This window comes from Leptonychotes weddellii, chromosome 3 (assembly GCF_054177405.1).
Source record: "Leptonychotes weddellii isolate Sample4059 chromosome 3, ASM5417740v2, whole genome shotgun sequence".
Lineage (NCBI taxonomy): Eukaryota > Metazoa > Chordata > Mammalia > Carnivora > Phocidae > Leptonychotes > Leptonychotes weddellii.
This window is the reverse complement of record NC_138371.1, coordinates 171,297,453-171,324,184: the sequence shown is the minus strand read 5'-3', so window position 1 is coordinate 171,324,184 and position 26,732 is coordinate 171,297,453. Positions and strand designations below refer to the sequence as shown.

General features: G+C 44.9%; 1 protein-coding gene across 1 annotated transcript in view; it reads left to right on the top strand.

Moving 5' to 3' along the window:
* The first annotated feature begins 3,947 nt into the window (after positions 1-3,947).
* The window catches only part of EFNB2 (ephrin B2), a 44,078-nt gene continuing 21,293 nt past the window's right edge, over positions 3,948-26,732 (top strand). Inside the window, exons 1-2 of the mRNA XM_081815195.1 lie at positions 3,948-4,441; positions 26,376-26,659. Coding sequence (XP_081671321.1) covers positions 4,320-4,441; positions 26,376-26,659 — 406 coding nt within the window. The 5' untranslated portion in view covers positions 3,948-4,319. The remainder of the gene's footprint in view (positions 4,442-26,375; positions 26,660-26,732) is intronic.

The following is a 26,732-nucleotide window of genomic DNA, read 5'->3' as shown; positions in this document are numbered from 1 at the left end:
GATCGATTATAAATGAGATTTAAATGAAGCAATGATCGATTATAAACTAGAGATTTAAATGACTACTGTAGTGGAAAATAATGGTATTTTAGTTCCATAAGGGATATATTGTTAACAGTTGAGAAGGTCAGTTGTCACCAAACTTCCCAAAGGGAAAAATGATGTTATTTTGAACCAGAGCGCAATGTAGTAACTATCCCTACCAAACTCCTAAATATAGGTAGATGCTAATTTAAGGTGTTTCAGTGTGTAAGCTGAACTTTAGAAGCACATGATGCAGGAGTGTACGGCAAAGTTTACTGAGAAAAGACTTCACTTTTGTTTTGAAAGGTCTTCCCTTTGAGGAATTTGAGCAGTATCATTTGCAGAAGAGTCCTGAAAATTAACGGTGACTTTTATGAAATAAACTGCATGCAATGGCAGGAAATCTTAGTAGAGTCTTACAGCTACATAGAAAGTCTATGGCTTGGACAACATTTACTCAACATGTATATCAAATTTCAGTAATTTTTCTGTAATGTTACATTTAGATAAGGCTTTTGTTCTTTGTTTTACAGAAGTTATGTTAAAGATGTCTTTTGAAGTACACCTAAGAATTGATGGATTACTATACAAGAAACAACCATAAGGTCTAAAGACTAAAGCATGCATAGGAACTCAAAAGGGGCAGGAATATGACCTTACTAAGGTGCATGTACTAGGGCGAAATTGGCTGCCATCTTAATTTTTTAAAGCGAAATTACCTAGCTTTACATTTGCTACTTCATCATACATTTATTCAAACATATTTCTATCAATTTTTATTGACTATCTGGAATTCCCCAAATTTTTATTAACTTAAGAAACAAAGTAACTTGCTCAACTGAGATAAAACTTCATTTTTTTTTTTTTTAATGTGTGGGTGAAGATGTGCTGGTAAAATCGTGGATTTTCAGAAATTACCACATTTCTCCTGACAATTTAGTCACAAAATGAAGTCAAAGTACAAACATGCATTAAGCTGATGTGATAGGTTCTTTCTGGTTTGGCATGCATTAAAATTTCACCTTTTGTCTTGTACATGCTGATGTAACAGTTTTTGCGTAGCATTGTATGTACAGTAGTAGACACTGATGGCTTGAGGTGATGCTTTTAATTACAGTTGCCCCTTGAACAACTTGGGTTTGAACTGCATGATTCTATTTACACAGGAATTTTTTTTTCAATAAATATAATACAGTACTGCAAATGTATTTTCCTTATATTTCTTAACATTTTCTTGAGCTTGCTTTAAGAATACAGAATATACATAAAACAACAAAATATGTGTTGGTTGATTTTACATTATCGCTAAGAGTTCTGTAGTTAAGTTTTGGGAGAGTCCAAAGTTAAACAGGGATTTTTGACTGGGGTGGTTGGTGCTCCTTACCCTCTCCCTCGTCCCCAGGTCAACGGAACTGAAATTACCATCTCAACAGCAGTGGAACATTTTATCATCTTGAAGTTGTTACTGCTGATGTTTTTCACCTAGTCTTCTACAGATAAATTAATCCTTATTTACTGAAAATAAATTGATGAATATTCACACTCTAGTTATACCATAGGAATCTTTGTGTAGGACTTTATTTTTTGGTCAAATACACTTTGTTTAAAAAAGAAGCAGTTTTTACATGTACATTTACATTTTCCCCAAGGCAAAATGCTTTGGGTGTGTGAATATCTGATTTACTAAAAATGGAAGCTAGGGTTATTTTCAGACAATGCAAATTTCCTTTATTTCCTCTAGTTTACTTGGAGAGAGGATGTAGGAGCTAAGAGGTCACCAACTTAAACTTCACAAAAGAAATTCGCCAACTATGAAACATGGTACTGAGATACTCATTTCTTGTAGAATATTAAGCTCGCTTTACATTAAATTTCAAACGAATTCCTTAAAATGTTTTAGGCTTACTAAAAACCACTCCTTTTTTACCCTTGTGACAAAGTTATGAATAATACCACCTGCCCCTTCCTGGTATTTTAGTCCTCATGGGAATGCCCATGACTTCAAATCGGTTTGCAATCTTTGAGCCTTTTTTTAAAAAAATTATTTCCTCAAATTGGAGGCTTATTTTTAAACTAGCTAGCAAATAGGGAAAATGAAGTCGTTTTCAAAGATTTACCTGGAGTAGTATAAATGTATTTGTTACCTCCCGTGCCTTAGTGTTTTCGAGCGCAGCAAACTAGTCCTAACAAAATGTCAACACTCCAGGGTGAAATGTACATTAGCTTATGTTTACTATTTCCAAAAAGGAATACTTACTAAGCCGTAAAAATCTTCGAACTTATAAAGAAGAGTGAGAGAAACACTAGTATCTAAATGAGATGTTTTACAATATATATTTTTTAAATTTAGCTTAGTAGATAATTTAGCTAAAGAAATACAATTTGTAGGAATACCGTCTGGTTCCTTGCGTTTGAAACATTAAAGAAATCCTGGAGTAGACAGGATTTTTTTAAAGCATGTTGTGGGTATACGGCATATTTTATTTTTTTCAAACTGTGACTTGTACATTAGTACTGTGCCCTACCGCCGCCGAATTCTCCCTGCTGTTGGTCATTTTAGAAGCTTCTGCTTCGGGCTTTCTGCGGGGTTGGGTTCCCGGGGTTCTGGTTCCGGGTGGGCGGGCTGTGGTGCGCTCGCGGGGAAGTCAGGCCGGCCGCTAGTGGGCGCTGTGGGTCCGTGGAAGCCGTCGACGCGGTGGCGCTCGTCCAAGGCGTTCTTTAGGCAAGGGCAAGCACTTGCCGAGAACCACAGTGAAGAATTCCTGCCACCTCTCCATTTGGGCGCTATTTGTCACCGTCACCCCTAAACTCTCGGTCACCTTGGGGCGGCGTGAGTGTGTCCCAGAGGCTAATTAAGAAGAAGGTCCCGCGGCGGGCGCGGGTATGCCAGCGACACTCGGCAGGGAACGCCTGGAGGTTCTGCCTTCCCGGGAAGCGAGGAGCGGAGGGTGCGGGGCCAGGATGCCTGTGCCCCATTGTCGGCAGCCCCACCGGCTCCACGTCCCCGGGGGTCGTTTTGCATCTCTCGGCCCCGTTGACTTTGGTCCGGCCGCAGCTGACGTTAGGAACCGAAATCAGGTGTGTAACACATCGCTCAGAGGCCTGCTGGGGGCAGCGAAGGGATGCGCGTGCAGGGGGGTGAGCCAGTCTTGCAAAGGAGAGGCTCCACTGAAAGGAGGAAGACCCGCGGAAAAACCCACTGCCTTCCGCTCCGCAGGGAAAGTTTCGCCCTCGACGTTGTCCCTCTGATGAAGTTAGAACACTTGCCGGGCAATGCAGGCGCGTGCTGCGCTCGGGGACAGGTGGCCCCGTGCTGTCCCAGCTCGCCTCTCGGCCGTCCCTAACTGCGTCCCCACCCCGCCGCTGGAGGGGCGCCGGGTGCACGCGCAGGCCACCCCCTCCCCTTTTTGGCGGTCCCGGCTATGCTCCCTTTGCGCCACCGCCCGGGGCCGGGGGCGGGGCTCACCTGTCAGACGGCGCCCCGCCTCGCGGCGCCCAATGTCGGGCGGAGGCGGATGACGGACGGGCCGGCCGCCCAACCGGCGCGCGGCTGCTGGGCGGCGGGCCAATAGGCTGCGCGGCGCGGGGCGGGGCCCCGCGTTTATAGTGCTCTGACAGCGCGCCGGCCGCGCTGACTCTCCTCGGCGGGGACGGCGGCGCCGGCCGGAGCTGGGAGCTGCGCGCAGAGAGGGTCCCGGCGCCCTCCCCGCACACAAAGGCCCGTGCGCGTCCGGCGCCCGCGGCGGGGACCGAGCCACTCCTGCCTGCTCCGCGGGCCGGGAGCCGCGAAGATTGAGGAGGCTTCCGCGCGCCTGGAGGCGCCCCTCACCGCTCCGCGCTCCGCGCCCTGGGACATGGAGCCGCGCCGACGCGGCGCCCGCGCGCTCGGGCCGCTGCCCGCCCCCCTGGATCTATAGTGCGAGGTGGCCCGCTCGGAGCGCAGCGTCCGCCGCCCGCGCGAGTCGTTTCTCCGCCTTTGTGTCCCGGCCGCGCGCCCTCCCTGCAGCCCGCGCCCGGCACCCTGGAGCCGCACGGGAGCCGGCCGTCAAAGCTGCGTCCGGCGCGGCGCCCCGGAGCCCCGAGCCCGCCGCGCCGCCGTGCCTCGCGCGTGCGCTCCCGCCCCGCACTCTGAGGGCCCCGAGTGGAGCGCCCCCGACCTCGGCGACGGCTGGAGCTGTCCGGCGCGCCCCGGAGCTGCCTGCGGTCTCCCCCTTGTCTGCCCGGAGGATTGGGGCTCCGGCCCGCACCCAGTCTCTCCGTCGTCCGGAGTGTGCGGCGCTGGGAGCGGCTTGGCCATGGCCGCGAGGAGGGACTCCGTGTGGAAGTACTGCTGGGGAGTTTTGATGGTTTTATGCAGAACTGCGATTTCCAGGTCGATAGTTTTAGAGCCCATCTATTGGAATTCCTCGAACTCCAAGTAAGTGGCGTCCGCGATCCCCCTCGGTCCCCGCCTGGGGTCCGCCGCGTCGCGCCGTCCGGGCGGGAGGAAGGGCTGGGCCGCGGAGCCTCGGAGTCTGTTTCTGGAACCCCGGTTCCCCCACCCCAAGTTCCCTGTCCCCCACCCTCGCCACATTTTACTTGATGAAACTCTTTTCGCTCGGCGTTCTGGCCGAAGCGCCCGTTCTAAGGGGCTCCCTCCCCGCCTTCCTTTCCCCATGAGCTCCGGGGCTCTAAGAAACCCCTGGCGGCTCGGCTCGGGTGTCACGTTCGGGAAAGTGTCCGATGGCGATACCTGACCCTCATTTCTTTTAGAGGACGGAGAACATGGCCACAAACAGGGCTGGCCGGCGCGTAGGCGCTGGCGGGCTGCGGGGAGAGGTGGGGATACTGTGCTCTCGAGGAGCCCCGGAGTGCGGTCGGATCCCCGCAGGTGGGCGAGGGCTCTGAGCCCGGGGCAGAGGAGCCCGGAGAAGAGAGCCTGTGGTCCCTTCTCGCCGCCGCAGCGCCCCGGAGCCCGCGCGCCTCGGCGCCGCGCCGCCTGCCCGAGTGTGCGCGGGGAGCTCGCCAGCTCCGCCGGAGAACTCGGGCGGCGAGCCCTCTCCTCCCAGCCGGGGAGACGGGTCTTAGGTTTCTCCCGGAGAGCCCTCTGCACGTCGGCTTCTCCCTTCGTTTCTAAACCAGTGGCCCCGAACTCTGTGCGGTCCAGATAGTTGACTTGATTTTAAGGACGCTTTCTGCAAAAGCTTCAGGCCCTGCCCAGTCGATACAGCTCCTGACGCCTTGGCGCTCGGGGAGCCTGGGCAGGAATGGGATCCTTGGATCTGACTTGCTTTTACCAAACCGTGTAGCCAGGAGAAAGCCAGGCCTCGTGGAGATTAACTTCCAGTGTGAGCTACCAAAATAGAATACATTGAGAATTTAGAAAAGGCGATTCGTCGGTAAGCATGTACGGCCATGGCTCCTAAGTAGTTACCTGTGCATTCAGTTTTGCATCTTAGCTCCTTCTTGGAATACGTTTCTAGTTAGATCCAAAAATACTTTACAGAATCATTGAATTTTAGCCTTTGGAAACTTGGAAAAAGTGTGGAGACATTGGCTGGCTCCTGGAGTAAGCGTTTGAGATCAGAGGGAAAATCAATGGCCTAATTGAAGACAAGCAAGTTGGCCATGGATTTAGGAGTAAAGAGATGGGGAATTGATTTACAAATCACATTTTAATTAAAGAATTATATCCATTCTTTTAAAAGTGGTAAATTTCAAATTCACCAACATGTTTTACCAAGAATTCCCCTTGATAAGGGCAAGAAACGTCACGGCTGTAAATCGGATTAAACACATTCTTGCATGATGCCGGATGGCACTTTCCAACACGGCTCATATTTAAAAGTTACTTCATTGCAGCCTCCCTCTATGCAGCCCGGTCTCGTATGGACCACTCTTTTTCCTTGATTGATGTAAGGTTTGTGTTTGCCGAGAAAGTAGTTGCAGTGACATCTTTACACCGGTCTGGAATTGTGAGGCACCAGGTGGTGCGGGAAAGCGCCGGGCTAGGCGGGCGGGGAGCCCGGGCTGGGCGGGCCGGGAAGAGGCCGGCCAGTGTTCGCTTTGCGCCTACAGAGGTCACTCTTCCACGCGCAATGCTCGCGGCGCCAGTCCTCACCTCTTCCCCCAGGCTGTCTGCTCCGCTCCGCTTTGCACTTTCGCTGACGGATTATTTGGGGAAGCTGATTCCCCCCTCCACCACCACCACCAAGATTTAACATTACACTTAAGACATTCCCATTAGGGCGCCTGGGTGGCTCAGTTGGTTAAGCGACTGCCTTCGGCTCAGGTCATGATCCTGGAGTCCCTGGATCGAGTCCCGCATCCGGCTCCCTGCTCGGCAGGGAGCCTGCTTCTCCCTCTGACCCTCCCCCCTCTCATGTGCTCTCTCTCATTCTCTCTCTCTCAAATAAATAAATAAAATCTTAAAAAAAAAAAAAAGACATTCCCATTAACCCGTCCATTGCTCAGCCCCGTGTATGTATCTCTGCGCTAACTACTTACTACTTGGTGTGTGATCAGGAGGCAGAGTAGAAATACCTACTTGGAAGAAAAGGTAGAGCAGTACCTGTTCCCAGCACGGACATTAATATCTTCTTTTCCTAATGTATTTGGGGTGGGGGGAGGTGACTGCTATTTTACGAACGGTCCTGATGAGCAGCATTCCTCGGTTTTTCTGTGCTGTAGCCACAGACTTGGAGACCTGCTGGAGGCCTGCATTTTGGAGAAGCCTGCCTCCCTGCACTGATGAGGTTTCTGTTGCCATGATTGCTCCGGTTCTCCAGAGTAGAATTTCTTTTAAAATTCTCATGATAATGGCTTGCCTGGAGGACTGGATAATTTGTCCCTGGAAAAGGTCTACTTAAAGTATGCAGCTGAATGCTAGCTCGAGAGATCAGAAAGATTTCTTCCTGGAGGAGTGATATGAAAGAGCCTTTTCTAAGTTGGGGAATGAATAAAAACCCCTAGTGCCAAGGGGTTGCTTTATTTGGGGAAGTTGCATATTTATTTCCAGGGAAAAGTTTGAGTCCCGTGAATGTGATGTGGCAGGAAGGTGATCAGATGCAACTGAGGTTTCACGTCAGTTCCTACGAACTGTGGAACAATTCACTTGTAATGAAGCCGCCATCAGTAATTAGATTTGTTTCATTTGGAGGTCAGCTTTTTTAGCAGGTGGTCGACGTAGGAAGCAGGAGCAGCTGTTTGGATGCAGTGTCCAGAAAATCCTTTGTAAATTCACTGTCTCCATAACTACTTTAATCACACTGTCTGCTGCTCCCATCCCTGAGAGTTTATGCCGCAATCAAAAGAAGTTCTGTGTGCTGAAACATTAGCAACTACCCTGCGAGGTGGATTACTCACATCAGGCTCAGTTGTGGTCCGTTAGGTCGTCGAAGCCTATTCCCCCCCCCCCCCTTTCAACTGGGCAGAGAATAGCAAAGCCTGGCTTTCATTTCCAATTAACGGATGTAGAACAATTTTTCCAAGCATGATGAATAGTTGCCTCCTCTAAAAAATATCCACTTTCGAGTCTGTATTAGTATGGTGCTCTATAATGAATTACACTGACTTTTGTTGGAAATTTCAGTCGAGCCGTAATTTCTTCTGTCTAGGGGTACTGTTTCCTGTGCACCATATACTAGCTAGTTAACAAAGCATTTTGCTTTTCCCATGTCATTTTTTCTCTGCATAATACTGAATTCCTGGTATTGATTGACTTGATACAAAAGAATGGCTGGATAATATCCAGATAACCTGTAATACGTGGGCCCCACCACAGTCAGGCTCTGAATAAATACGGACCTGTCAGAGATTGATAAAATAAACTACAATGGATACTGCTGTTTGAACAGTCCATTCAATACCATATACAAGCCAGCCTGCCTTCCATTGTGTCTGAAATTCTTATTTTTGTAGGTAAACAAATGCACATTCAACACTGATTGAATAGCCCCTTGAACTATGCTCCACAGTTTGCGTTTGGGTTAATCTTGTCGGTTTTAATATAGAGAGAAAAAAGCACAAAGCACCAGGGGTGGAATTGTTAGTCCTTTCCCATCCACATTCCTCACATTTTGTCAGGATGATAAACTAGAGGTAATGGAGTGTCGTTTCACAGGACAGCCGAGCCAGGGAGAACACAAAGACGGAGCTGAAGTGATAGCTCACAACATGCTTGGTCGCCTTCTTTTCAGGCGAGAAGAGAATTTATTTGGGAATCATGTGTCTAGGGACTGCACTTTTTAACCTCGGCAATTATAGCTTCAAGCCTCAGAAACGGGGAGCTGGAGGTTAAGATGATTTGTTAAGCACTTGGTTCTAAATCTTTCACAAAGCGTAGCTGTTGACACTTGTCCTACCAATGTAAAGAAATGCAAATGACTGCCAGTTTCCTGAACGTTTCTGACTCTTGCAGGCAAAGTAGAAGGACAGGTGAATTAGCCATCATCCCCAGACCAGCTAAAAACTACAGATTGGAATGTTCTCTCCAGGTGGAGTGAGCTGAAGAATAATCAGTATATTTGGATTACTTATGGTAAAACCTCTTGTCTGTAAATTTACTGAGGGAAATGCTTTGGTTGGTGGGTCAGTGCGATCATAATCCTCAGAGGGACATGGCAGTTGGAGCAACTAAATCCGGGCTACCTTGCCTTCCACTGAGATGCTTTGGGTAGCTCCCAGGAGGTTGAGTGTGACATCTACCTTAATGTGATGTTTCTCAGAGCGTTTGCCTAATGGGACTCGGTCTGAGCTCCCAGCATGACTGCAGTCATACGTCATAGGAATGGGAGTGGCAGGGAAAGGAAATACGGACTGTAGACCCTCAGCAAAAAGGACTTTTTTCTTTTAAGGAAGGTGATTTCTTTAACATTTTACGAAAACTTTATTCTTAAACTGTTCCATCACAAAGTAGACAAAAAGCAGGGCTCTTGTAAGAAAAATAATGATGAAAATAGTACTCCTGTCTGCCTAATCTCTGCTTTCGTTAGCTGCTGACATAAAGAGCCTGTTTTTCAGGTCACTTATCATTCATCTACATAGATTTGCTTATGAGCTCGGCCTTTGTGTAGCAGAGTAGAGCCTTAAATAGGAGTGTTCAACTGTTTAAAATATTTTGATTAAAATATGCAGAACCCATAGAACTATAAGCTTCTAGTCAGGAATTAGCTCTTTCAGGGAAGAGCTCCCCCCCACTTTTTTTTTTTTTTAGGGGTGGGATTAGAATGGGGTTGGGAGAGGGATAGAAGAAAAGCAAAGAGGGAAGGATGGCAAATGGGACAGTGTTCGAACAGCTTGGAAAAACTCCTGTGGCTTCATTGTCTCTGTAAAGCCAAAGAATACAAAGACATAAGCAACTCAGCCCTTCTCCCATGATGGAAAATGTAAACCGTTGACATGGCCCCCTGTTTAACTTGTTTAATTCTTGTTTTAAATTCAGTGCTACGCTAGCCGTGTGAACTCTGAAGATTTCTTTAGTAATCCATTTTGTAGTTCCGAATCAAAAACAAAGTGAAAGGGTCTGACACAATTTGCTTTTATTTTTAGGCAAATCAACCCTGGTCATAGTTAATAAGGGGATTACAACCCAGACTCGGTCTTTACAGATGTAATGTAAATCAAGGGCAGAGTATAAAGAAACTGATCCCTTTTGATTGAAGTACGGGAAAAAGGCATAGAGGAACTGGCAGCCGTAATCTGATTGTATGGCAATAAAACCACCATTTTCTGTCTTTCAGATAAAAATAATGTGGTAAATCCATGCAGTTCATAAGATGGAAAGGCAGATAAAGGGGGAAGCCATGGCAACATATAGATTAGCTTGATGTTGGAAATGACACGTCTCTGAAAAGGGTGTAGAAGCGAAGATCCTTGCTCCAGGCTGTTGGTTATTATGTGAGAACCACACAGACTTGGAAACTCGGATTAGAAAGTATGAAAGCCCTACTTGTGGCCCGGGATGGTGAAAGCAGGAAAGAAAAGCTGCTCAGTTCTTGCTCATTGGTGGCGGATAATATGGCGAAGGTAGATTTCATTGGCTGCCTTTTTTAGAGGTTGAGATATGGGGCTGATTAAAACTTCAGATCACTGCAGTTGTTAAGGCCTGCAAGATTTTCCTTTTTAACTCCTGGCCTGACAGCGGCAACCATTCTGTAGGATTAGCTGCACTTGGCGGTCCTCGCCTTAATCTATTTGGGCTTCAGGCAGGGCCATGCTGGGCAGAAACAGAGACCAGAGGGGAAGGTAGGGCTGGAGCTCCACGCAAAGAAAGAGACCTTTGGACTGTAGCCATGTTTCAGACCCAGCGCCATCTCACACCGCGTGGGAGAAGTGAAGGTAAACAGTACCCATTGTCCCTCTCCCTCTGCCAGAGAGCCCTTCCCCGAGTTTTGTCCTTCCCGCCCTGGAAAAGAATATATAATAAAATAAATAAAAGGGGGGGTTTGTTTTCATTCAAATCAGCGGTAATCCAATCTGACCAAACCAAGGGGCTCTGTATTTTACTCGTAAATGTGAGCCTTAACCTTGGAGTTGAATGGGATGGGCTCCCTTCGTGTAAAGACAGGATTAGAAAATGTTAGCACTGCTCGGCTTTAAAGTAAAAAACCAAAAATGAATCAGCATGCCTGGAATCTTACTGCCCTGTGTCTTGAACAAGCTTGTGAATCAACTGGACTTTTGTTTTTGCCTTCCACACTCTCCATTTTGGTCATTACACAAAACGAGCCATTGAAACCATGATTGGGTTACATTTGGAGTGACATCCACAATTGGGTCAAGCCAGAAAGGAAATATTTGCTTTATTGCCTCCTACTTGGTGTTTTAGAAAAGTCTCAGCATTTCCTTAGGAGAGTCTGAAAACTCTTAAGACACATGGACAATACTGGCCACTACAGACACCCCCAGTGTCTTGATGGAGTGGATCAAGGGTGTTCCCCGTGCTGTTCTCTTAAGAGCAACGTGGGGCCTTTCTAGACTAACTCGTTCTGTGTCTAAGATCTTCATCAAATCTCGGTATTCTCTTTCAGACCCATTGCATTGATTTGGTTCCTAATACTCAGCTGACTCGACCCTCTGTTTGGGGCAAGGATTTATCGCCTTTGTTGGCTGCTTTTCTGGTCGTTACAATGTAGCTTTCACAGATCCAAAACATTTAAAGACGATTGCCCATGCACTTGGCCATACCCAGTGCCAGCAACTTTACCTTCCTTTCTAGTCTAATTCAGTAACCTATATCAAAAGATCCATTGCACTTGTCTAGAGTCACCAAAGAGAAGGGACACCCCCTAATTTACAAGCTGGTCACATCCAAGCACCTTGCATTCTACATTTGACAATGATTGCTAATGGCCCATTCAGCTAAAGTATTTGCTTGTTAACAGGGAACAGAGCATGATAAATGTCCAGCAAGCTTGCGGCCTCCTTCAGCTTTTCAAATGCAGACTGGTGCATATTTATGGCAGGCAAATGACAAAAGAAGACGCTGAATTGCCCTGGCCTCCAGCTTTCTACTAGGAACAGGGTTAAAGTGATTAGAGAAAGAAGCAGGGGAGTCTGGCCTCCAGTTTACTGACCGTCCCGCAGCTTTCAGCTTCCCGGTCTCCCTGCAGAAACGACTGCAGAGGTGCTGGAGATAAGGATGGTTGGACCGGGTGCACCAGGGGGAAAAGGAGGTGATCGGTGATATAGTGTTTTCCATGCACACTGGATGCCAGGTGAACCTATATCTCGTGCTCCCGCAGAGAATCAGCAGTGGTTCTTTATGTTCCTTTTCCCGTATAAATTCAAACGTGTAATTCTAGTTCAAAGCATTTTGTGACTGGTGAGTGCATACTTGCTGATTTAAAAAAAACAAAAACAAAAACAAAACATAGTAGGAGAACGCTCCATTAAAGAAAAACAAGTTGTTTCTGCCTTTAGTATCTCTACGCAGAACATGAAGGAAGAAAAAAGGATTGTAGTGAAGTATTAATAGTTTGCTGTTTTGTTCCTCTAAAAGTACGGCTAGGAAGGTTCTCACAACTCAGTAGTGGGCAGACATTCAGGATGCTCGGAGTGAACCACCGAGGATCGGCTTTGCTTTGAAAACTTTGTTTTCTTCAGTACTATAGGTTCTTCATGTTTTCTATATAGAAATGATTAAACAATCCAATGTATTTTCTCAATTTAAGTTCAGCTGCCTCCTTTAATTACAGTCCTTGTATATAGGTCTCCCAGTACTTGCTGGGCAAGTCTCTGTGGCCCCCAAGGCATTCCCCTGTGCTTTTCATGTACTGATTCCTCCCAAATCAGCCCAGAATAATTATGAGTGCTACTCTCATCTTTGAAACCAGTAGAGTCAACGTGTTTGTATTGGAGGAACGGGATTATGGATGGTCCTAAGGCCTTAGCTTGTTTGGTAGTTGGGGGTGTGGGTGGGTGGGTGTGTGTGTGTGTGTGTGTGTGTGTGTGTGTGTGTGTGTGTGTGTCTCGGGTGCAACACCTGCTGTCTGCCCACTGGTGCTCCCCAGCCACACTCCCTGCAGGGTCCCTAACCTTAGAGTGTCTGAAGTGCTCCTTTCCCTTTCCAGCATCTGAGGACCAGAGGCACAGCATAGTGAAATGCATCTGAAACTTGGTGCTTGCTTTTCCTGCGAGTTGAGCTGGCTCACTGTGGCCTGAAACATTTGCCCTGGACTAGAACTGTCTGTGAGTGGGGTCGGGCCCAGAATGGGCCTGCCAAAGAAGTTAGAAAATGCCAGTTTTCACGTAACTACCAGAACTAAAGTTGGGGTACATTTTAGATGCAAATAAACTCTTCTAAGCCCTGAGTCCCCCATGGTCTATGGGAAAATGGATCTTCATTATAATGGACTGTCTAATAAAGTTTACAAATTCCCCTAGATGAGTGCCCTCTTTATGACATAGATCAAACATAATTTCTTTAAATCTTTTCTCTGTAATCCCACAGCACTTTAGTTAAATACCTAGGGTCTAGAAAGAACATTATACATATGATTCATATGCAAGCCTTAATCCCCATCATTGCCCTCCCGGTCCCTAAGAGGCTGGGACAAGAGCTGTTGTATTTTGGCAACCTCTATTAGCTAGTGGTGACGTCCAGTAAGGATCAGTCCGATGAACAGACACAATCTAGACGTATATTTATGGCTGCCTATGGTGTGTTAACTTGTCACCTGTTACTAGAGAACTCCCTGCCCCCTGCCAGAGCAATGGCTCTAGAACTTTAGGGCACAGAATCACCTGGAGGGCTTGTTAAAACAGGGCTTTGCCGGGCCCCACCCCCGAGTTCCGGATTCCTGAAGTCTGGGTGGTACTCAAAATTGACATTTCTAACAAGCCCTCAGCTGATGCTTCTGCCCCTCAGAGACCACACCTTGAGAACCATTGCCCTAAATTAACTTCTTTTTTTTTCCCCCCCCTTGGAAACAGCTCAACATTAGCTCATCACCCTCTAAGGCTGTTTTGGAATCTCTGAAGAAATCTGTGGTCCTTGTCTTGCTGCTTTCTGCCCCATTCTTGCCTTGTTGGAGGCCATAGGGGATCATCTAGGTCCCTGAGAAGCTGATAAAGCATTGATTTATTCAACAAGCATTTGTTAACTGTGAGGCCCATTACTAGGCTCTGATGATAGAAAGAACAATCTCTCCCCTCAAGAGACTTAAGTCCTAGGGTGGGGACAGAGAAGGCCTGGCGGAAGTATGGTTACAGTAGGTCCCTGAAATACACCGTAATAAGCAAGTCAAAGTAATAACAGTTCAGCTATGAGCAGTATGTGTGTATCGAGTACACGTCTGTAAGCATCCACAATATTTCATACATCTGAGCACAGCTCAAAGACCGATCCCACAAGTGAGGCAAATAGACCCTGTGGGATAGCTAACCCAGTGATCTCAGCTACCTTTGTGAATATGAGAATCAGCAGTACCGATGGGTTTTTAAGATGCATATGATGATAATGGAAGGGTCAGGCAATTCAATTTAGCAAAGACGACCAAGCAAATGCTATTTTAGTTTAGCAAACAGTACCTGCTTTGGAATCTGGCTGTTCGAGCCCAATCCCAGCACAGCCGGGTTTTTTTCACTGTGTAACTAGGGGGAGTACGCTCTTTGTCTCAGTTATCCTAACTCTAAAATGGAGGCAGTAGTCTAATAGCGCTGAATAAAAGAGTAATAAAATTGTGGTCAGGATTAAAAGAGCTTAGCTCTGTGCTTGGCACAATGAAGCAATAAATGTCCGCTATTGTTAATAAAATTAATTGAATATCTGTGTGCCTGGCTATGGTTCATTTTGCCTACCATATACAAAGAATAAATAAAAACCACATGTTAATAAAGATTGCAACATGGCATGTTCACCTTTTAAAGTTTGTTTTGTTGATTTTGTTCACCTGCCACCCTTCTATTCCTCCTTTAAACCTTTCCTCTTAAGTGAAGCACTTTATTTTCCCCTCTACTGCAAATTCCATGCTCTCCCCTCTGCTCCCTACCCCTAATGCTTTGTTGTAACATTTATAACACTGGAGAAATCCGCTTCCCTACCATGGACTGAGGGGAGCCTGGTCTGAATCCACTTTGTGTGTTCTAGTACTGGATACAGTAAGAGATTGTGTTGTTGAACAGATAAAAGAATGCAGCCTGTAGGGATGGGCATAGTAGCCTCATTTGTGTTAATGTTACATGTTATTTCTTATTTAGAAACCAACTCACCTGGTGGACACAGTTTATTTAACAAAAGTCATAGAGGACTTAGCGTATGCCATATGCTGTTCTAACAGTTTAACAAATAACTGACTCATTCAATGTTCACAGTAACCATCTGAGGGGGGTACTTTTATGATTCCTATAATATCAATGGGGAAACCAAGGCACATTAATTAACTTGCCCGAAGTCCTATAGTTAATAAGTGGTACGGTCTGCATTTGAACCTGATTACTCTGGTTCCAGAACCTGTCCTCTTAATTCTCTGCCTCTCTCTCTTATGCTATTGCTTGGAGTAATTAGAAATCGAGTAACTAAATTAAGCATACATACGTTCATGGAAAACCATGCATACAAGATGGATTAAAAAAGTTTGTGGTGTAATTCTTCCCTTTGTCAGTCGTTATTTATAACCGTTCCTATGATAGATACGCAGTTCTGGATGGACCCTTTGAATCTTTGATAATGAGGTTCTACTCAATGGAAACTAGACAGTTATGAAAGTATATAATAATGCATTTATTGAGTGTTATTCCTTTGACTATTAACATCTTCCTTTTAAAATGTTAAACATTTGATGATTTCTTTGGGAGAAAAAGAGGTCAGATTTTCGAGGAGAGTTGCATTTGGTTAGGTGCTGAGCATGTGTCAAACTAAGGAGGTAGTATGACATCTTTTTTAGAGTCTAGTCACAATTAAATGCCATTTTATTTTGGATTTTGGGATCTGTGCCAGCTTCCAGCTTGTCAGAGCTGAGAAGACTCAAATCAAGTCCAGGCCTATTTCTACAGCAAACTGGGATTCTGGCTTCTTGCCTGTGGATTCATTCAGTATATCCCATCTGGCTTTTGATGTTCTGCAAGTTTGGAGCAGTTTGTTTCAGGAAGCCAAGCAGCCCGGGGTCCTCTTGCCTCCAGAATGAGCCTCTCGGCTTGCTTCTTCTCCAGGACTTAGTGTCCACTTACCTGTTGACAAAGCAGCCGGCTGGAGGTGTCAGCCAGGTCTTCCTTCCTTTTAGAGCTCAGGACCCACGGCGTCCCTCCTAGTTTCTCCATGCCCTGTGCCCTTCAGTTTAATTCAGTCACAGCCTGTTTGAATAACTTAAGAGTATTTAATTTCTGTGCATGTTTGTGTCTTGGTGAGGCTCTACCGGGCTGCTTGTAGTGACTGAGCAGGAACTATACCGTCCTTAGTTACAGTGGTGCCCCACGCACACTTTTATAAGGGACAGTTTGGGGGTGATCTGTGTGGAAGTCTCCAGCCGGTCAGGCTTGACTCTTTTGTGCTGTCGGCGGGACAGACCTGACTGATGTGCAGCCTGCTTTTTTTCTTCCCTCCTCTTCCCTCCTTTCTGGGCTGTCCCAAAGCCATGAGAGGTGCAGGAAAATGTCTCCTGTCTTCTGCACAGCAGACTCGTCCCTGACCCTGCTCCCGAGCCTGGGAAGAAGGGGAAGTGTGCCGGAGGCAGGCGTTTGGGTGGTTGGTTGTAAAATGATTTCGCACAGCCTTGTAACTTTTGTTGGCAGGCTTATGCTTGACTGGCAGGGAGAAGCTGTTCTTATGTGTTCTTGTATCAAGAGAGAACTAAGAGTTTTGTCTCTTCTTCAACCGTACTTATCTAAGTGTTCATTCTGTAATCACACCGATGCCCGTGGAGCACTCTTCTGTGCAAGGCACGGGGGTGGAGGGCTTGGAGTCCAGCAGGAAACTCAACAGGCTCCGTCCCAGGGTCCCACTCCAGCTTGAGGAGCAGGAACTGGACCCCTTGGCGTGCCTCTTTCTCTCAGTGCTGTTTTCCCCACCAAAGGGGAGAGGTTTCATTCACCCATAAAACATGGGTGAATTGTTTTTCTAAACAGGCGAGATTCTTTGGAATTAAAAAAAGTGTGATGATTAGGAACGAAAGGAATGGGCAGGCTCGTTAGAAAAGAGACGCCCTTTGCTGTGCATGGAGATCTCAGCTCCATTCCTTTGCAGCCCGCCCACTCCCCTGTGAGTTACATGTACCTTTCAGCCCTGTGATGTGCTCACTCAGGCCGAGGAGCAGATGGATCTGCAGCTTCTACCTGAGACAACATCGTGAGAACCACCGGGAAGTGGCCCTTGAATTTCTTTCTGTATGAAGGCCACTTTCCTCTCGGGCGCCTCACCTGTAAGTAACAAGCGTTCCACCTTCCTTTATAGACTCTTGCTGAAAGCATGGCTTGGAACAAGACGGTGCAGGTGCAAACAAATCATAGTTGGGAAAGAAGCTCGCCGCGTCCCTTGCCTCCGCAGCTTATGAAATCCCTGTTTCGATAATGGGGCCGGCGTGGATGAGCCAGCACGCAAACGGAGTTGGCCGGAGTGACTCACTTCCCTCTTGCTTTCCCACTGCGCCTCCCGGCACCCCAGCCTTACTCTTTTCAGCTCCCGAGTTTGGCCTTATCTGGCTACAAACTTCACTTTTCTGAAAGTTTTGAGGGGGAGCAGGGGTGCTTAGATCAGTGCCATAAATAAAAACCTGTGTTTTGTTTTGAGGTGGGTGGCTGCTTTTTGTTTTTAATTCCACAGCTGAGATCAACCAGTCTCTTTGAACCCATGCAAAGAAAATGGTGCTGTGTGTCATGTGCTGAACGTCTTGACTTACAGATGCAGATCTCTTCTTTTTTTCTTTTCTTTTTTCTTTTAATTCCAGTATAGTTAACATAGCGGTTTCAGGTGTACAATACAGTGATTGAACAGTTCTATACACCACTTGGTGCTGTTTCAACCTCAGCTGGCTCTAGGCTGGCCTGTGCACTGGAAGTTTTTATTACAGCGGAGCGGAGGAAACTTAAATAACTTGTGTTATTTTCCTCAACGAAAATTTAAACTATGGGAATATTATCTTTGAGTGTTTTAAAATAAAACTTACTTTAGCCACCACTGTTTGAGCATTATGTCACAAATAAAAAACAAGATTAACATCAAAAGGAGTCAGTTTTCATTCAGTTGTGCAGCACTGTAGGCTGTGAAACTTAATATTATTTTGACTCGTGCAGTAATTGTAGAATGACAGGGAAATGGATTAAGTTTAAATACGAGTGCACACAGCAACTACACACAGACCGTCAAATGCAAGGCAAGGTCATTGGCCAGAGTGAGGGCCCTGGCTCTTCAGATTAGGATTTTATAAATAAAACTTCCCTTTAGACTGTAGTTTACTACTTTTTTCAAGTGTGTGCGTAGACAAAGAGGCACAAATACTGTGGCGCCTCACCTTGAAAAGTTGCTCAACTGGTTTGCACACCCATCGGCTCACAGTGCATTCTGAATTTCTGTGCTTCTCATCTTTCTTTTTCTGGAAAAGATTTTGCTTGTCGTTGGTGTGAAGCTTGAAATGCCCCCCCCCCATACACCCCCTGGTTCTCGGGTTTATAACACTTTAATGGCCCCAGATTGTATAGCCTGCTTTTATGCCCCTTTTCTTTTCCTTGAATAAATCAGGTTCATGTTGCAGATGATATTTGTTTGAGAAAAGTGTGAAAGAAGGGGCACCTGTGAAAACCAGTGATTGTCCCAGCACCCCAGACACTTTCGAATTAAAGCAGAAAATGTCAATTAACTCCTCCAGTTACTACCTTATTTCTTGAACGTTTAAAGCCACTGAGAACGAAGTGGTGCACTGGCTTCAAGTTTTAAGGTAATTACTTGCTGCTCCGAGCATCGGTATCTGGTGACCTAATTCTGTATAAAGCTGACACGCTGTAACTACGCCCCACTCTCTCTCTGGTTTCAGAGAAAGTTCGTGCAGAATCTTGTTCTGATGGGAAAGTGCAAAAGGGGGCAGTAAAGTGCTATCCACAAAAAGGAAACTTTTCCCAAGTATTTCTCAGGGTCTCGATATTGCCTGTGTCTGTTGTGGGCCCTGCTTTTATTTATTCCCTTTCTAACAAACTCTTCTCTTTGGGGCATTTAGAGAGAGACAGTCTTATTAAGCTGTGGCAGCAATGTAGTATTCAACGGAAGTAATACCGGAGGAGTATCCCGCCTGGTTTTGAAATTCACATGCGAATTTAAGTCCTGCTTCTGCAGTATTTCTGTTCCCCAGTGCACAGGGTGTTTCTGAAAGGAATCTTGGGCTTCTGTGTTCATGCTCTTCTAGCCCCCCAGAGACGTGGAAGGCCCCCAGTGCATGGTGAGGTTCAGGGTCATGGGTCTGGGCTTATCCAGAGCAACCTGCATCTTTTGTCAGGAGGTGACCAGAAAGCCCAACCAGCTGCAGAGTGCTCCTCCTTCAGAACTTTGGACTGACTAATTTACAATTGGACTGTTCCTCTTCCCTGAAGCCTTTGAAATTTAATTAAAGTAAAACAGAAGCGTTTTATGGGAAAAGTGCATGTTTTCCAAAATGTAGTAAACTCAAAGTGTACGTAATATAGAACTGTGGCCTGCAAATAAACCTATTCTGTGATAGGACTTGATTTTGGGTGCCAACTGCTAGGGTGAACCTCCTCCTAAAGCCAGCATTCAGATCCCCTGAAATGTTAGCCAACTTCCAGATTTTTCCAGTGCAGTGATTAAGCCTAAACTGTATCCATCCTGTATTTTTCATTTATTTTACTAGGGTTTTGTGGACTCAGAAGCTGATTTGTTACATAGGCCACAGTTCCAACCATAATAACTTTAGTTATTTCTAAGGAAAGGCATCAAAAAAGTTAAAACGTCTACAGGTTTTAAATATTTTAAGTGCTGGTTTTTAAAACCAGAATTATGAAAGATGGCTCAGGAACATGATATCATTTGTTCTTTGAAACTGTGCACTGAAAATGATGTTCCATCTGATCACAGAAGCATTTAATGTTTATCGTAGAAAATTCCGAAAAACATGGAAAGCAAAAAATCACGCTGGGTCCACCACCCAGTATCTCAAAGCTGTCTCAGGTAACAGCCCCAAGTTTGATCATCTGCGTATGTTTTCTGTGTTGTCAGAATAAGCAGAATCACGTACCACACATTGTGTCTGTGTATGTTTTCAATTGAAATTAGCCATGTACTTACAATAATCATATACTCCGATGTAACTTGGGGAGGAAAATAAAAACAATCCTCAGTGAGAAAAGTAGTACCTGTGCATTTACGAATCTTATTTTGCTCCACAGTGTGCTCCAGAGGTAGAATACCATGTGTGGGTCCCCTGTCCCCCCAGGTTACATAGTGGCCGGATTGGCACTGGTCCTGTTAATGAGCACCAGGGTCCCGTTCTCAGGTGGGTGATACCTGCCGTCAGTATGCAGAAATACTAGATATTTAAATTGATTTTGATGTACCTAGTAGTAAATGGAAACGGCTCTGGATCTGAGCTGACACTTTTTAACTCAGGAGCACTGTCATCGTGTCTGGTTAAAGGGGGGTTTGCCTGACCCGGTCATTTGTTTAGACATGGACATTGATCATTCCTGTCTGTGTCTTCTGATCTCTTTTATTCTCTGTCACCTTGCTACTTTGCATTCGGGTACCACTTACTCTTGTGTATATGGTGGTCTGGCATATCCTTCAATCATTTACCTCCATATATTCCTTCCCTCGGGAGAACCAGGCCTCCTGTTTTTCCGTGTATGTTTTCACAGACTCTGTCAGCATCAAGGAAGCCCCTCAGCGATTTGGCCTTTCTTCTAGGCTAATTTTGGACAACTTTGAAGAAAAGCATGAGCAGTCACTGAATGTTTGTCCTGAGGTGTAGGTGTCCCAATCAGGGACAAATGCAGGAGCGGGTAGGGGAGAAAATGGGCCATTTGTGGTGGGGTTGGGAGTGCAGCTGTGGGTCGCCCCTACACAGCGATCCCTAAACTAATCTCAGCTACCGGCTTCCCGTGGACCCTCCTCCTCCATCTGGCCAGGGTGAGAAGTTGATGGGGCACCCACTGCCCCCATCTGATTTCTCAAGCACCCCCAAGACCTGGTAATGCAATACTAGTCAACAGAGGAATCCAGACCTCAGATCACACGTGTGATGTTCTGGTCTGTCAGAGAAAATTGCGTGTTGTGACCCCTGAGCTCTTAAGTAGCTGGTTTGTGCTTTAAATGCATTGTGCTAGGGTTTTTTTGTTTGTTTGTTTTTTGTTTTGTTTTTTTTTAAAGCATGGATTCCTAGTGTGGATTAAAACATTACAGAATATCATGTCGCATAAGGACTGTATTATAAATAGTTTCTACAATAATGAATATGAAGTTGAAATGTCTAATTTAGATTATTAGAGATCTAATTTAGATTACTAAATATTAATGTCTAATTTAGGTTATTAGATTGATTCAGAGTATTCCCTGTGGGAAGTAGTAGAGTCTGGTGTGGTGAATAACTTTTTTTAAAAAACTTGGATTACATTTGATAGGTAATCAGAAGATAAAAACTTTCTGGTATCCGATCATTTCATTTCAGGCAGGTTAACTGTTTTATTCTGTATTGTCTCCATATTTGACTCAGAGTCATCACATCTATTGTTGCTTGCTTGGAAGTGACTCATTGGGGAAAACCATAGGAGTTGCCTGTTTGTGCTCAGCAGGCACCCTCTCTTACCATTCTTGGGGGCGGGGGGGCTGCAGTGAGCAGCACAGACCCAGCCCTGACTTCAAGGAAGCAGCCCTGAGCCAAGGTCTCCTGATGGAAAGGAGGGTATGATTCTCCCTCCCAGGACGGCAGCAGGTGACTGCTCTGCCCTTCAGTAGCCTGGCTCAGAAAGGAAAGTGGCCTGGCTTTGTTCTCTGTCCTCTATAGGACATGCAGCACTGTAGGCCTTCTTTGGTTTTTGTTTTGGATTAGACACCAGCAGACTTTATGAAATGATGCCTATCACTACTCTTTGTTTGGGTAGAGTTCACAAAAACAACCTCACCTGTGTGGTATGGGTTGTAACTCTGTGCTCCTTTTGGTTAGAAGATAAATGTTATTTCATCACATGGAAAGAAATCTGTATTTGACTTCCACCGTGGATAGCCAGGTTAGAAATTTGAAATGAGCCGCTGGTTACCACGGTAATTCTCCCTCTGTGTTTTTTGGGTTTTTTTGTTTGTTTGTTTTTTTGAATACTTCCTAAGTCAAAACAGGATTAGGTAAATTACTAAATATTACAAAATATTCAGGACATCGTTCTACTGTGTAGTCTGACTTGTTAAGGTCTCTCAGTAATCTTGAGGTAATAAAATCCCAATGTAAAGGACCTAGCTTCAAAAACAGGATTTTGTCTGTGTTTTTAAGTCTGTGGTTACTGACTTGCTTTTAACATACGGGACGTAGTGCTTTCCAATCAAAAGTGGTGTTATTAAGAAATTCACCGTTTTATTTTCATTTACATTTTGGATTCTCATAAACTGTCAGGAGACCATCCATAGTACTATGATTAAAACACAGATTTCACATAGTTGGCCAGTTTCTTCCTCACCTATTGGTTCTCAGCCTCCTGGGGCAAGGTGGGGTTACCCGATAGCCACCTTTGTGAGCCGTGGTCTCAGGTGACTACTTCTGGAGCAGCCTCCGCTGTAGGCACATGCTTGGCGTGGAATTAGACTCCATGGGACGATTGCAAGCCTGCATGGCCATTCACTTTCCCTTCGTTTTTCTTAACTTTGTGGCTTATCTATGCAAAGCTCAATTTAGAAAAAAATTGCATTTCACAGAACCAGATTTATGCTCTAATGTGATGCAGTGAGAACTGAAAAGTGTGCAAAGAAAGGGGGCTTTTCCTGTCGTGTCTCCTGTTTGGCACAGCGGGGCTTCATCTGTTTTGCATGTTACGTACGTGTGCAGTGATTAAATCAAGACAATGTGGTGGAAGGGGCTTCGATCAGTGCTTAGCTGAGAGTAAGTTCTCAAAAGCAGCCTTGTGTTTGTTAGTGGTTCTGGAGGGGCTAACTGCCTTGCATTTTAGATAGGAAGGGATTGTGGAAGACTGCTGTACTCCCAGATCCTTCCATAGAGAATGGGTCAAAAGCTCTGTCTGCTCTGCTCCTTGCTCTCCAGAAACACCCATCATGCCTGGAATGATGTCTTAGAAATCTCATCCCTGCTCCCCCAGCACACCCCTGTCTTCCCAACACTAGGTGGTCCTGTCTACAGAATTCGTCCATGCCTATCATCTGCAAATAGTCTATGGCATATAATTTGACTTAAATTTATTTGTGTATATCTTCCCTTCCATTTGTTCTTTCATATTTTTTTAATGAGTACATTATTTATTGAGCATTTACCATATGTCAGTCCTTGGGCATTCAGCATTGAACCAGACACATGGGATCTGCCTGCCCTCAGGGAGCTAGACAGTACACTTCTGACCACGAGCACTTTATGCTTCTGTCACTCAGAGCATCTGCCACAAAATAGGTTTGCTTTACTTGTTATACTCGCTTGACTCTCTTTTTGCTCTCATGTTGCCTTAGAAACAGGGTTCCTGGGGAGCAAAGGGGTTTTTGGGGCTTGACTGTGCACAATGGTAATGTAGGCAAGAAATTCATGATTCAGGCTCTCAGCTTAGCCACACTCTTTATCCGCTGAGAAACTATAATCTCATCAATTGAATGACTGGTGTGCTAACCAGTTTATATATGCGTGTTTGTTTATATATATTATATATTTTTATATGCATTATATAAAAATCATTGTATATATGTAAACCAGGTTATATATAAATATGTATACGTATATCTTGTGTGTGTGTATACATATATATGCTTCAGTAGCTTGTGTGTGTGTATACATATATATGCTTAAGTAAACTTTTAAAGCACTCAAGTGCTGGGTCTTTTTTTAAGGAATTATTGAAACAATTATTTTTTCAGGGAAAAGGATCAAATCCTTGCCTTACTCTTTGCCAAAATGTATTCTGAAAAGTAAACAGACACTTTTTGAGGCATTTGGAATAGTGGGTTTCATCGGGATTTACTTTTTATGAGCATATCAAATATGCTTATTGAAATTCGAGATTTCTCCTCTTCCCTTTCATTTTGCTAAGCCATCCCATGGCTTACCCTCCCCATCCATCACTCCCCCATCCCTGACAGTTACCACTTTTTACATGATTTGTGCCTTTTGAAAGTACAGTCTAAAACATGGCGGTCCTCCTAGCCAGACTGGCCCATGTGCGGAAGGTTCCTGATCTCAGGCCTTTCAGCGTGGCAGCAGAAGCTGTTACTCAGATTTGGTGAGTGAGGAGACAGTCATAAGCAGTTGTTTACATGGCGGGCTGGAAATCTCCCGTGATCCTTTGGTTAAGCGGTCGGGCGGCAGGGGGCGGGGGGGGGGTGGGCGGACAAGACAAAAACCCTCTCATGAAGGAAACAGGATCTAGGGAGCATTTTGAATGAAGAAAGAGCTTAGTGAGCCAGACACACGGGGTGTGATGTGGGAGAGTTCTGAGATACGCAGACATGGTATGTGGCTGAGAGGGAGTGGGGCAGGTCCGATGCATTTGAAAATGGGTCCATCTAGCAGCTAAGGATCCTGATCTCTAGTGCCTGGGCAAGCCCCTGGAGAAATGGTCCAAAGTAAAAGTTGGTGGGTGTGAAGACCAGAACTTTGAGAGGAGGCAGACACAGGCCTGCAGGCTGCAGACCTCAGCTGTGGTTTAGGAGCACTTCTAACACAGCTAATGCATGCTGCTCGCTCTGTACCAGCTCCCAAAGGAGCAGATTTAGGATCGAAAATGTGTGGCATGGGGTGGGCCCCCCAGGCAGGAATTGTCCTCTGGTTCTTGGAGGCAGAGAAGATTTCCTGAGAAGGTCAAAGAATAAAACATGAGGAAAAGGTTGTGTTAGGAAGGTGAGCAGTGTAATGGTCACCACACTTCTTCATACCGACCGCCAGGCATCCTGCCCCCACTTCTTAACCCAAAGGACACATAGAATTACTGTGAGGGGCAGGAGTGAAGGCGACAAAGCTTCATCCACAGACATTCTGATTCAGCCCTTCAGTCCATTCCCCAGAACCCAGAGTTGTGTTTTACCTGCAAGAAAGACAGAATTGCCTACAGAGACTACACTGGCACTCGGGAGGTGGAGGCTGGGAGTTGAATTTTCAAAGCATCTCCCCAAAAAATTGTATATATGGCCAAGAAAGTCACAGAGAGGCTCTCACTAGTGGCGTTCTTCATTTGTCAAAAGTTTTAGAAAAGACTTCAAGGGTGCACACTTGACTGAAATTTGTCAGTTACCAAAAAAAAAAAAATTCATTTTGAGAAAAATTTTGTTAAATGATTCTGGTTCACTTTTCTTTCCTTCCCTTCTTTCTGTCTGTCAGTGAAATGTCTTATGTCCTTTCTAAAGGAGCTCAGGGAAAAAAAGCGGGGAGACCACACTCTCTGGGATTATAAATGACACATTCCCAAAGAAGAAGACAAACCACTGTGCAGCATGCATTTTTCCTGCCATAAAGAGTATTGGTTTTTAATATAAATCTATAGTATAATTTGTTATGTTCTGTGACGGTTCATAACAACCTCCTGCACTTTTCAGAAAATTCATACCATTCATTAGCATAAATCATAACCCGTTTCCTCAGTCTGTGCTTGAAATTGGGGGTGCCCCATCATCCAGGAGCTCGCTTGCTCTCTCTCTCAGTGAATTATGACCCATTGTCATGGCTGGTGGGCTTCCCTGGTTAAATAAAGGATTGGATTGGAAGAATTCAGATGTGATGCTTTGTTCTTGGGCTTTAATATTTTAATGAGCCTGCAGGCTTGGCTGCTTACTGAGGGAGGAACGAGATGGGGTTTCTGAGTGTGCTCTTAGTGTTAGCACTTGTAGATGGATGTTCATTAGAAAGCTCTTGTTTCAGTTTCTCAGAGAAACTCCCCATTAAGAAAGATCTTTCAGCAGCATGGCAAGCAAGAAGGAGAAAAGAGAGGAGGGAAGCTTTTAGCTCTAAGCATTAAGGGGATATTGTATCAGTTGTCTTAGTTCTAAAGATTTGCTTCTAAGAATTAATTGGAGCAAATACATCTCAAGGCAGAAAAAATGGTTTGTGGAGCAGGGACAGTAGTTGCTGTCCTTGCACTATGGGGACTCTTCATCTTGCAGCTGAATCAATACGACAGGGAATTATTTCTGGTTCTCTTTTATGGGTTTGTAAGACATTTCTTTTGTTCAGTGTAATAAAAAACCCATTGTCTGATCAGTGACTGACTAATTATGATAAGTAATTTGAAACATTCTTGATGAAACTTGCCTGTTAATTAACATCAACAGCAAATGGAAACTAAGAGGACAACAAAGTATTAGCGCACCCACTCTTCTCTGGAATTGACGCCATATTTCTATGGCATGCCCAATAAACCAAAGCTGCCGATGGTTAAAAAAAAAATAACAAACAGGTGTGAAGGCCTGACTCACCACCTAGGAAAAGTTATTGTGAAGTTATACAAAGGAGTACTGAAATATTACAAGTGAGGGGGTGGTAGAATGGAGTGTCAGGAGGTTGACTGATCCTGTTGCATAGAGTAAGGAGAGTGGTTTCTTTCTTTTTTCTTTAAAGCTTAATTCCTAAATACATTCATCCCATGCTGATCTGAACTAAGATACTTTTGACAAATACAGATGTGGATTTATATAGTTGTACTTTGGAATTATTGACATTGGCTATATTGTAATTATCATTGATATTGTTAATTTTTATCAACTCAATGGCTTTTTTAATTTTTTTTTATTTTATGCTTTTTAGATTTCTACCTGGACAAGGACTGGTACTATACCCACAGATAGGAGACAAATTGGATATTATTTGCCCCAAAGTGGACTCTAAAACTGTTGGCCAGTATGAATATTATAAAGTTTATATGGTTGATAAAGACCAAGCAGACCGATGCACTATTAAGAAGGAAAATACCCCTCTTCTCAACTGTGCCAGACCAGACCAAGATGTAAAATTCACTATCAAGTTTCAAGAGTTCAGCCCTAACCTCTGGGGTCTAGAATTTCAGAAGAACAGAGATTATTACATTATATGTAAGTATGATTTTATTCATTTATCTTATAGAAATTAGAATAAGCTAAATAGGTTTGTATCAATTTTTTAAAT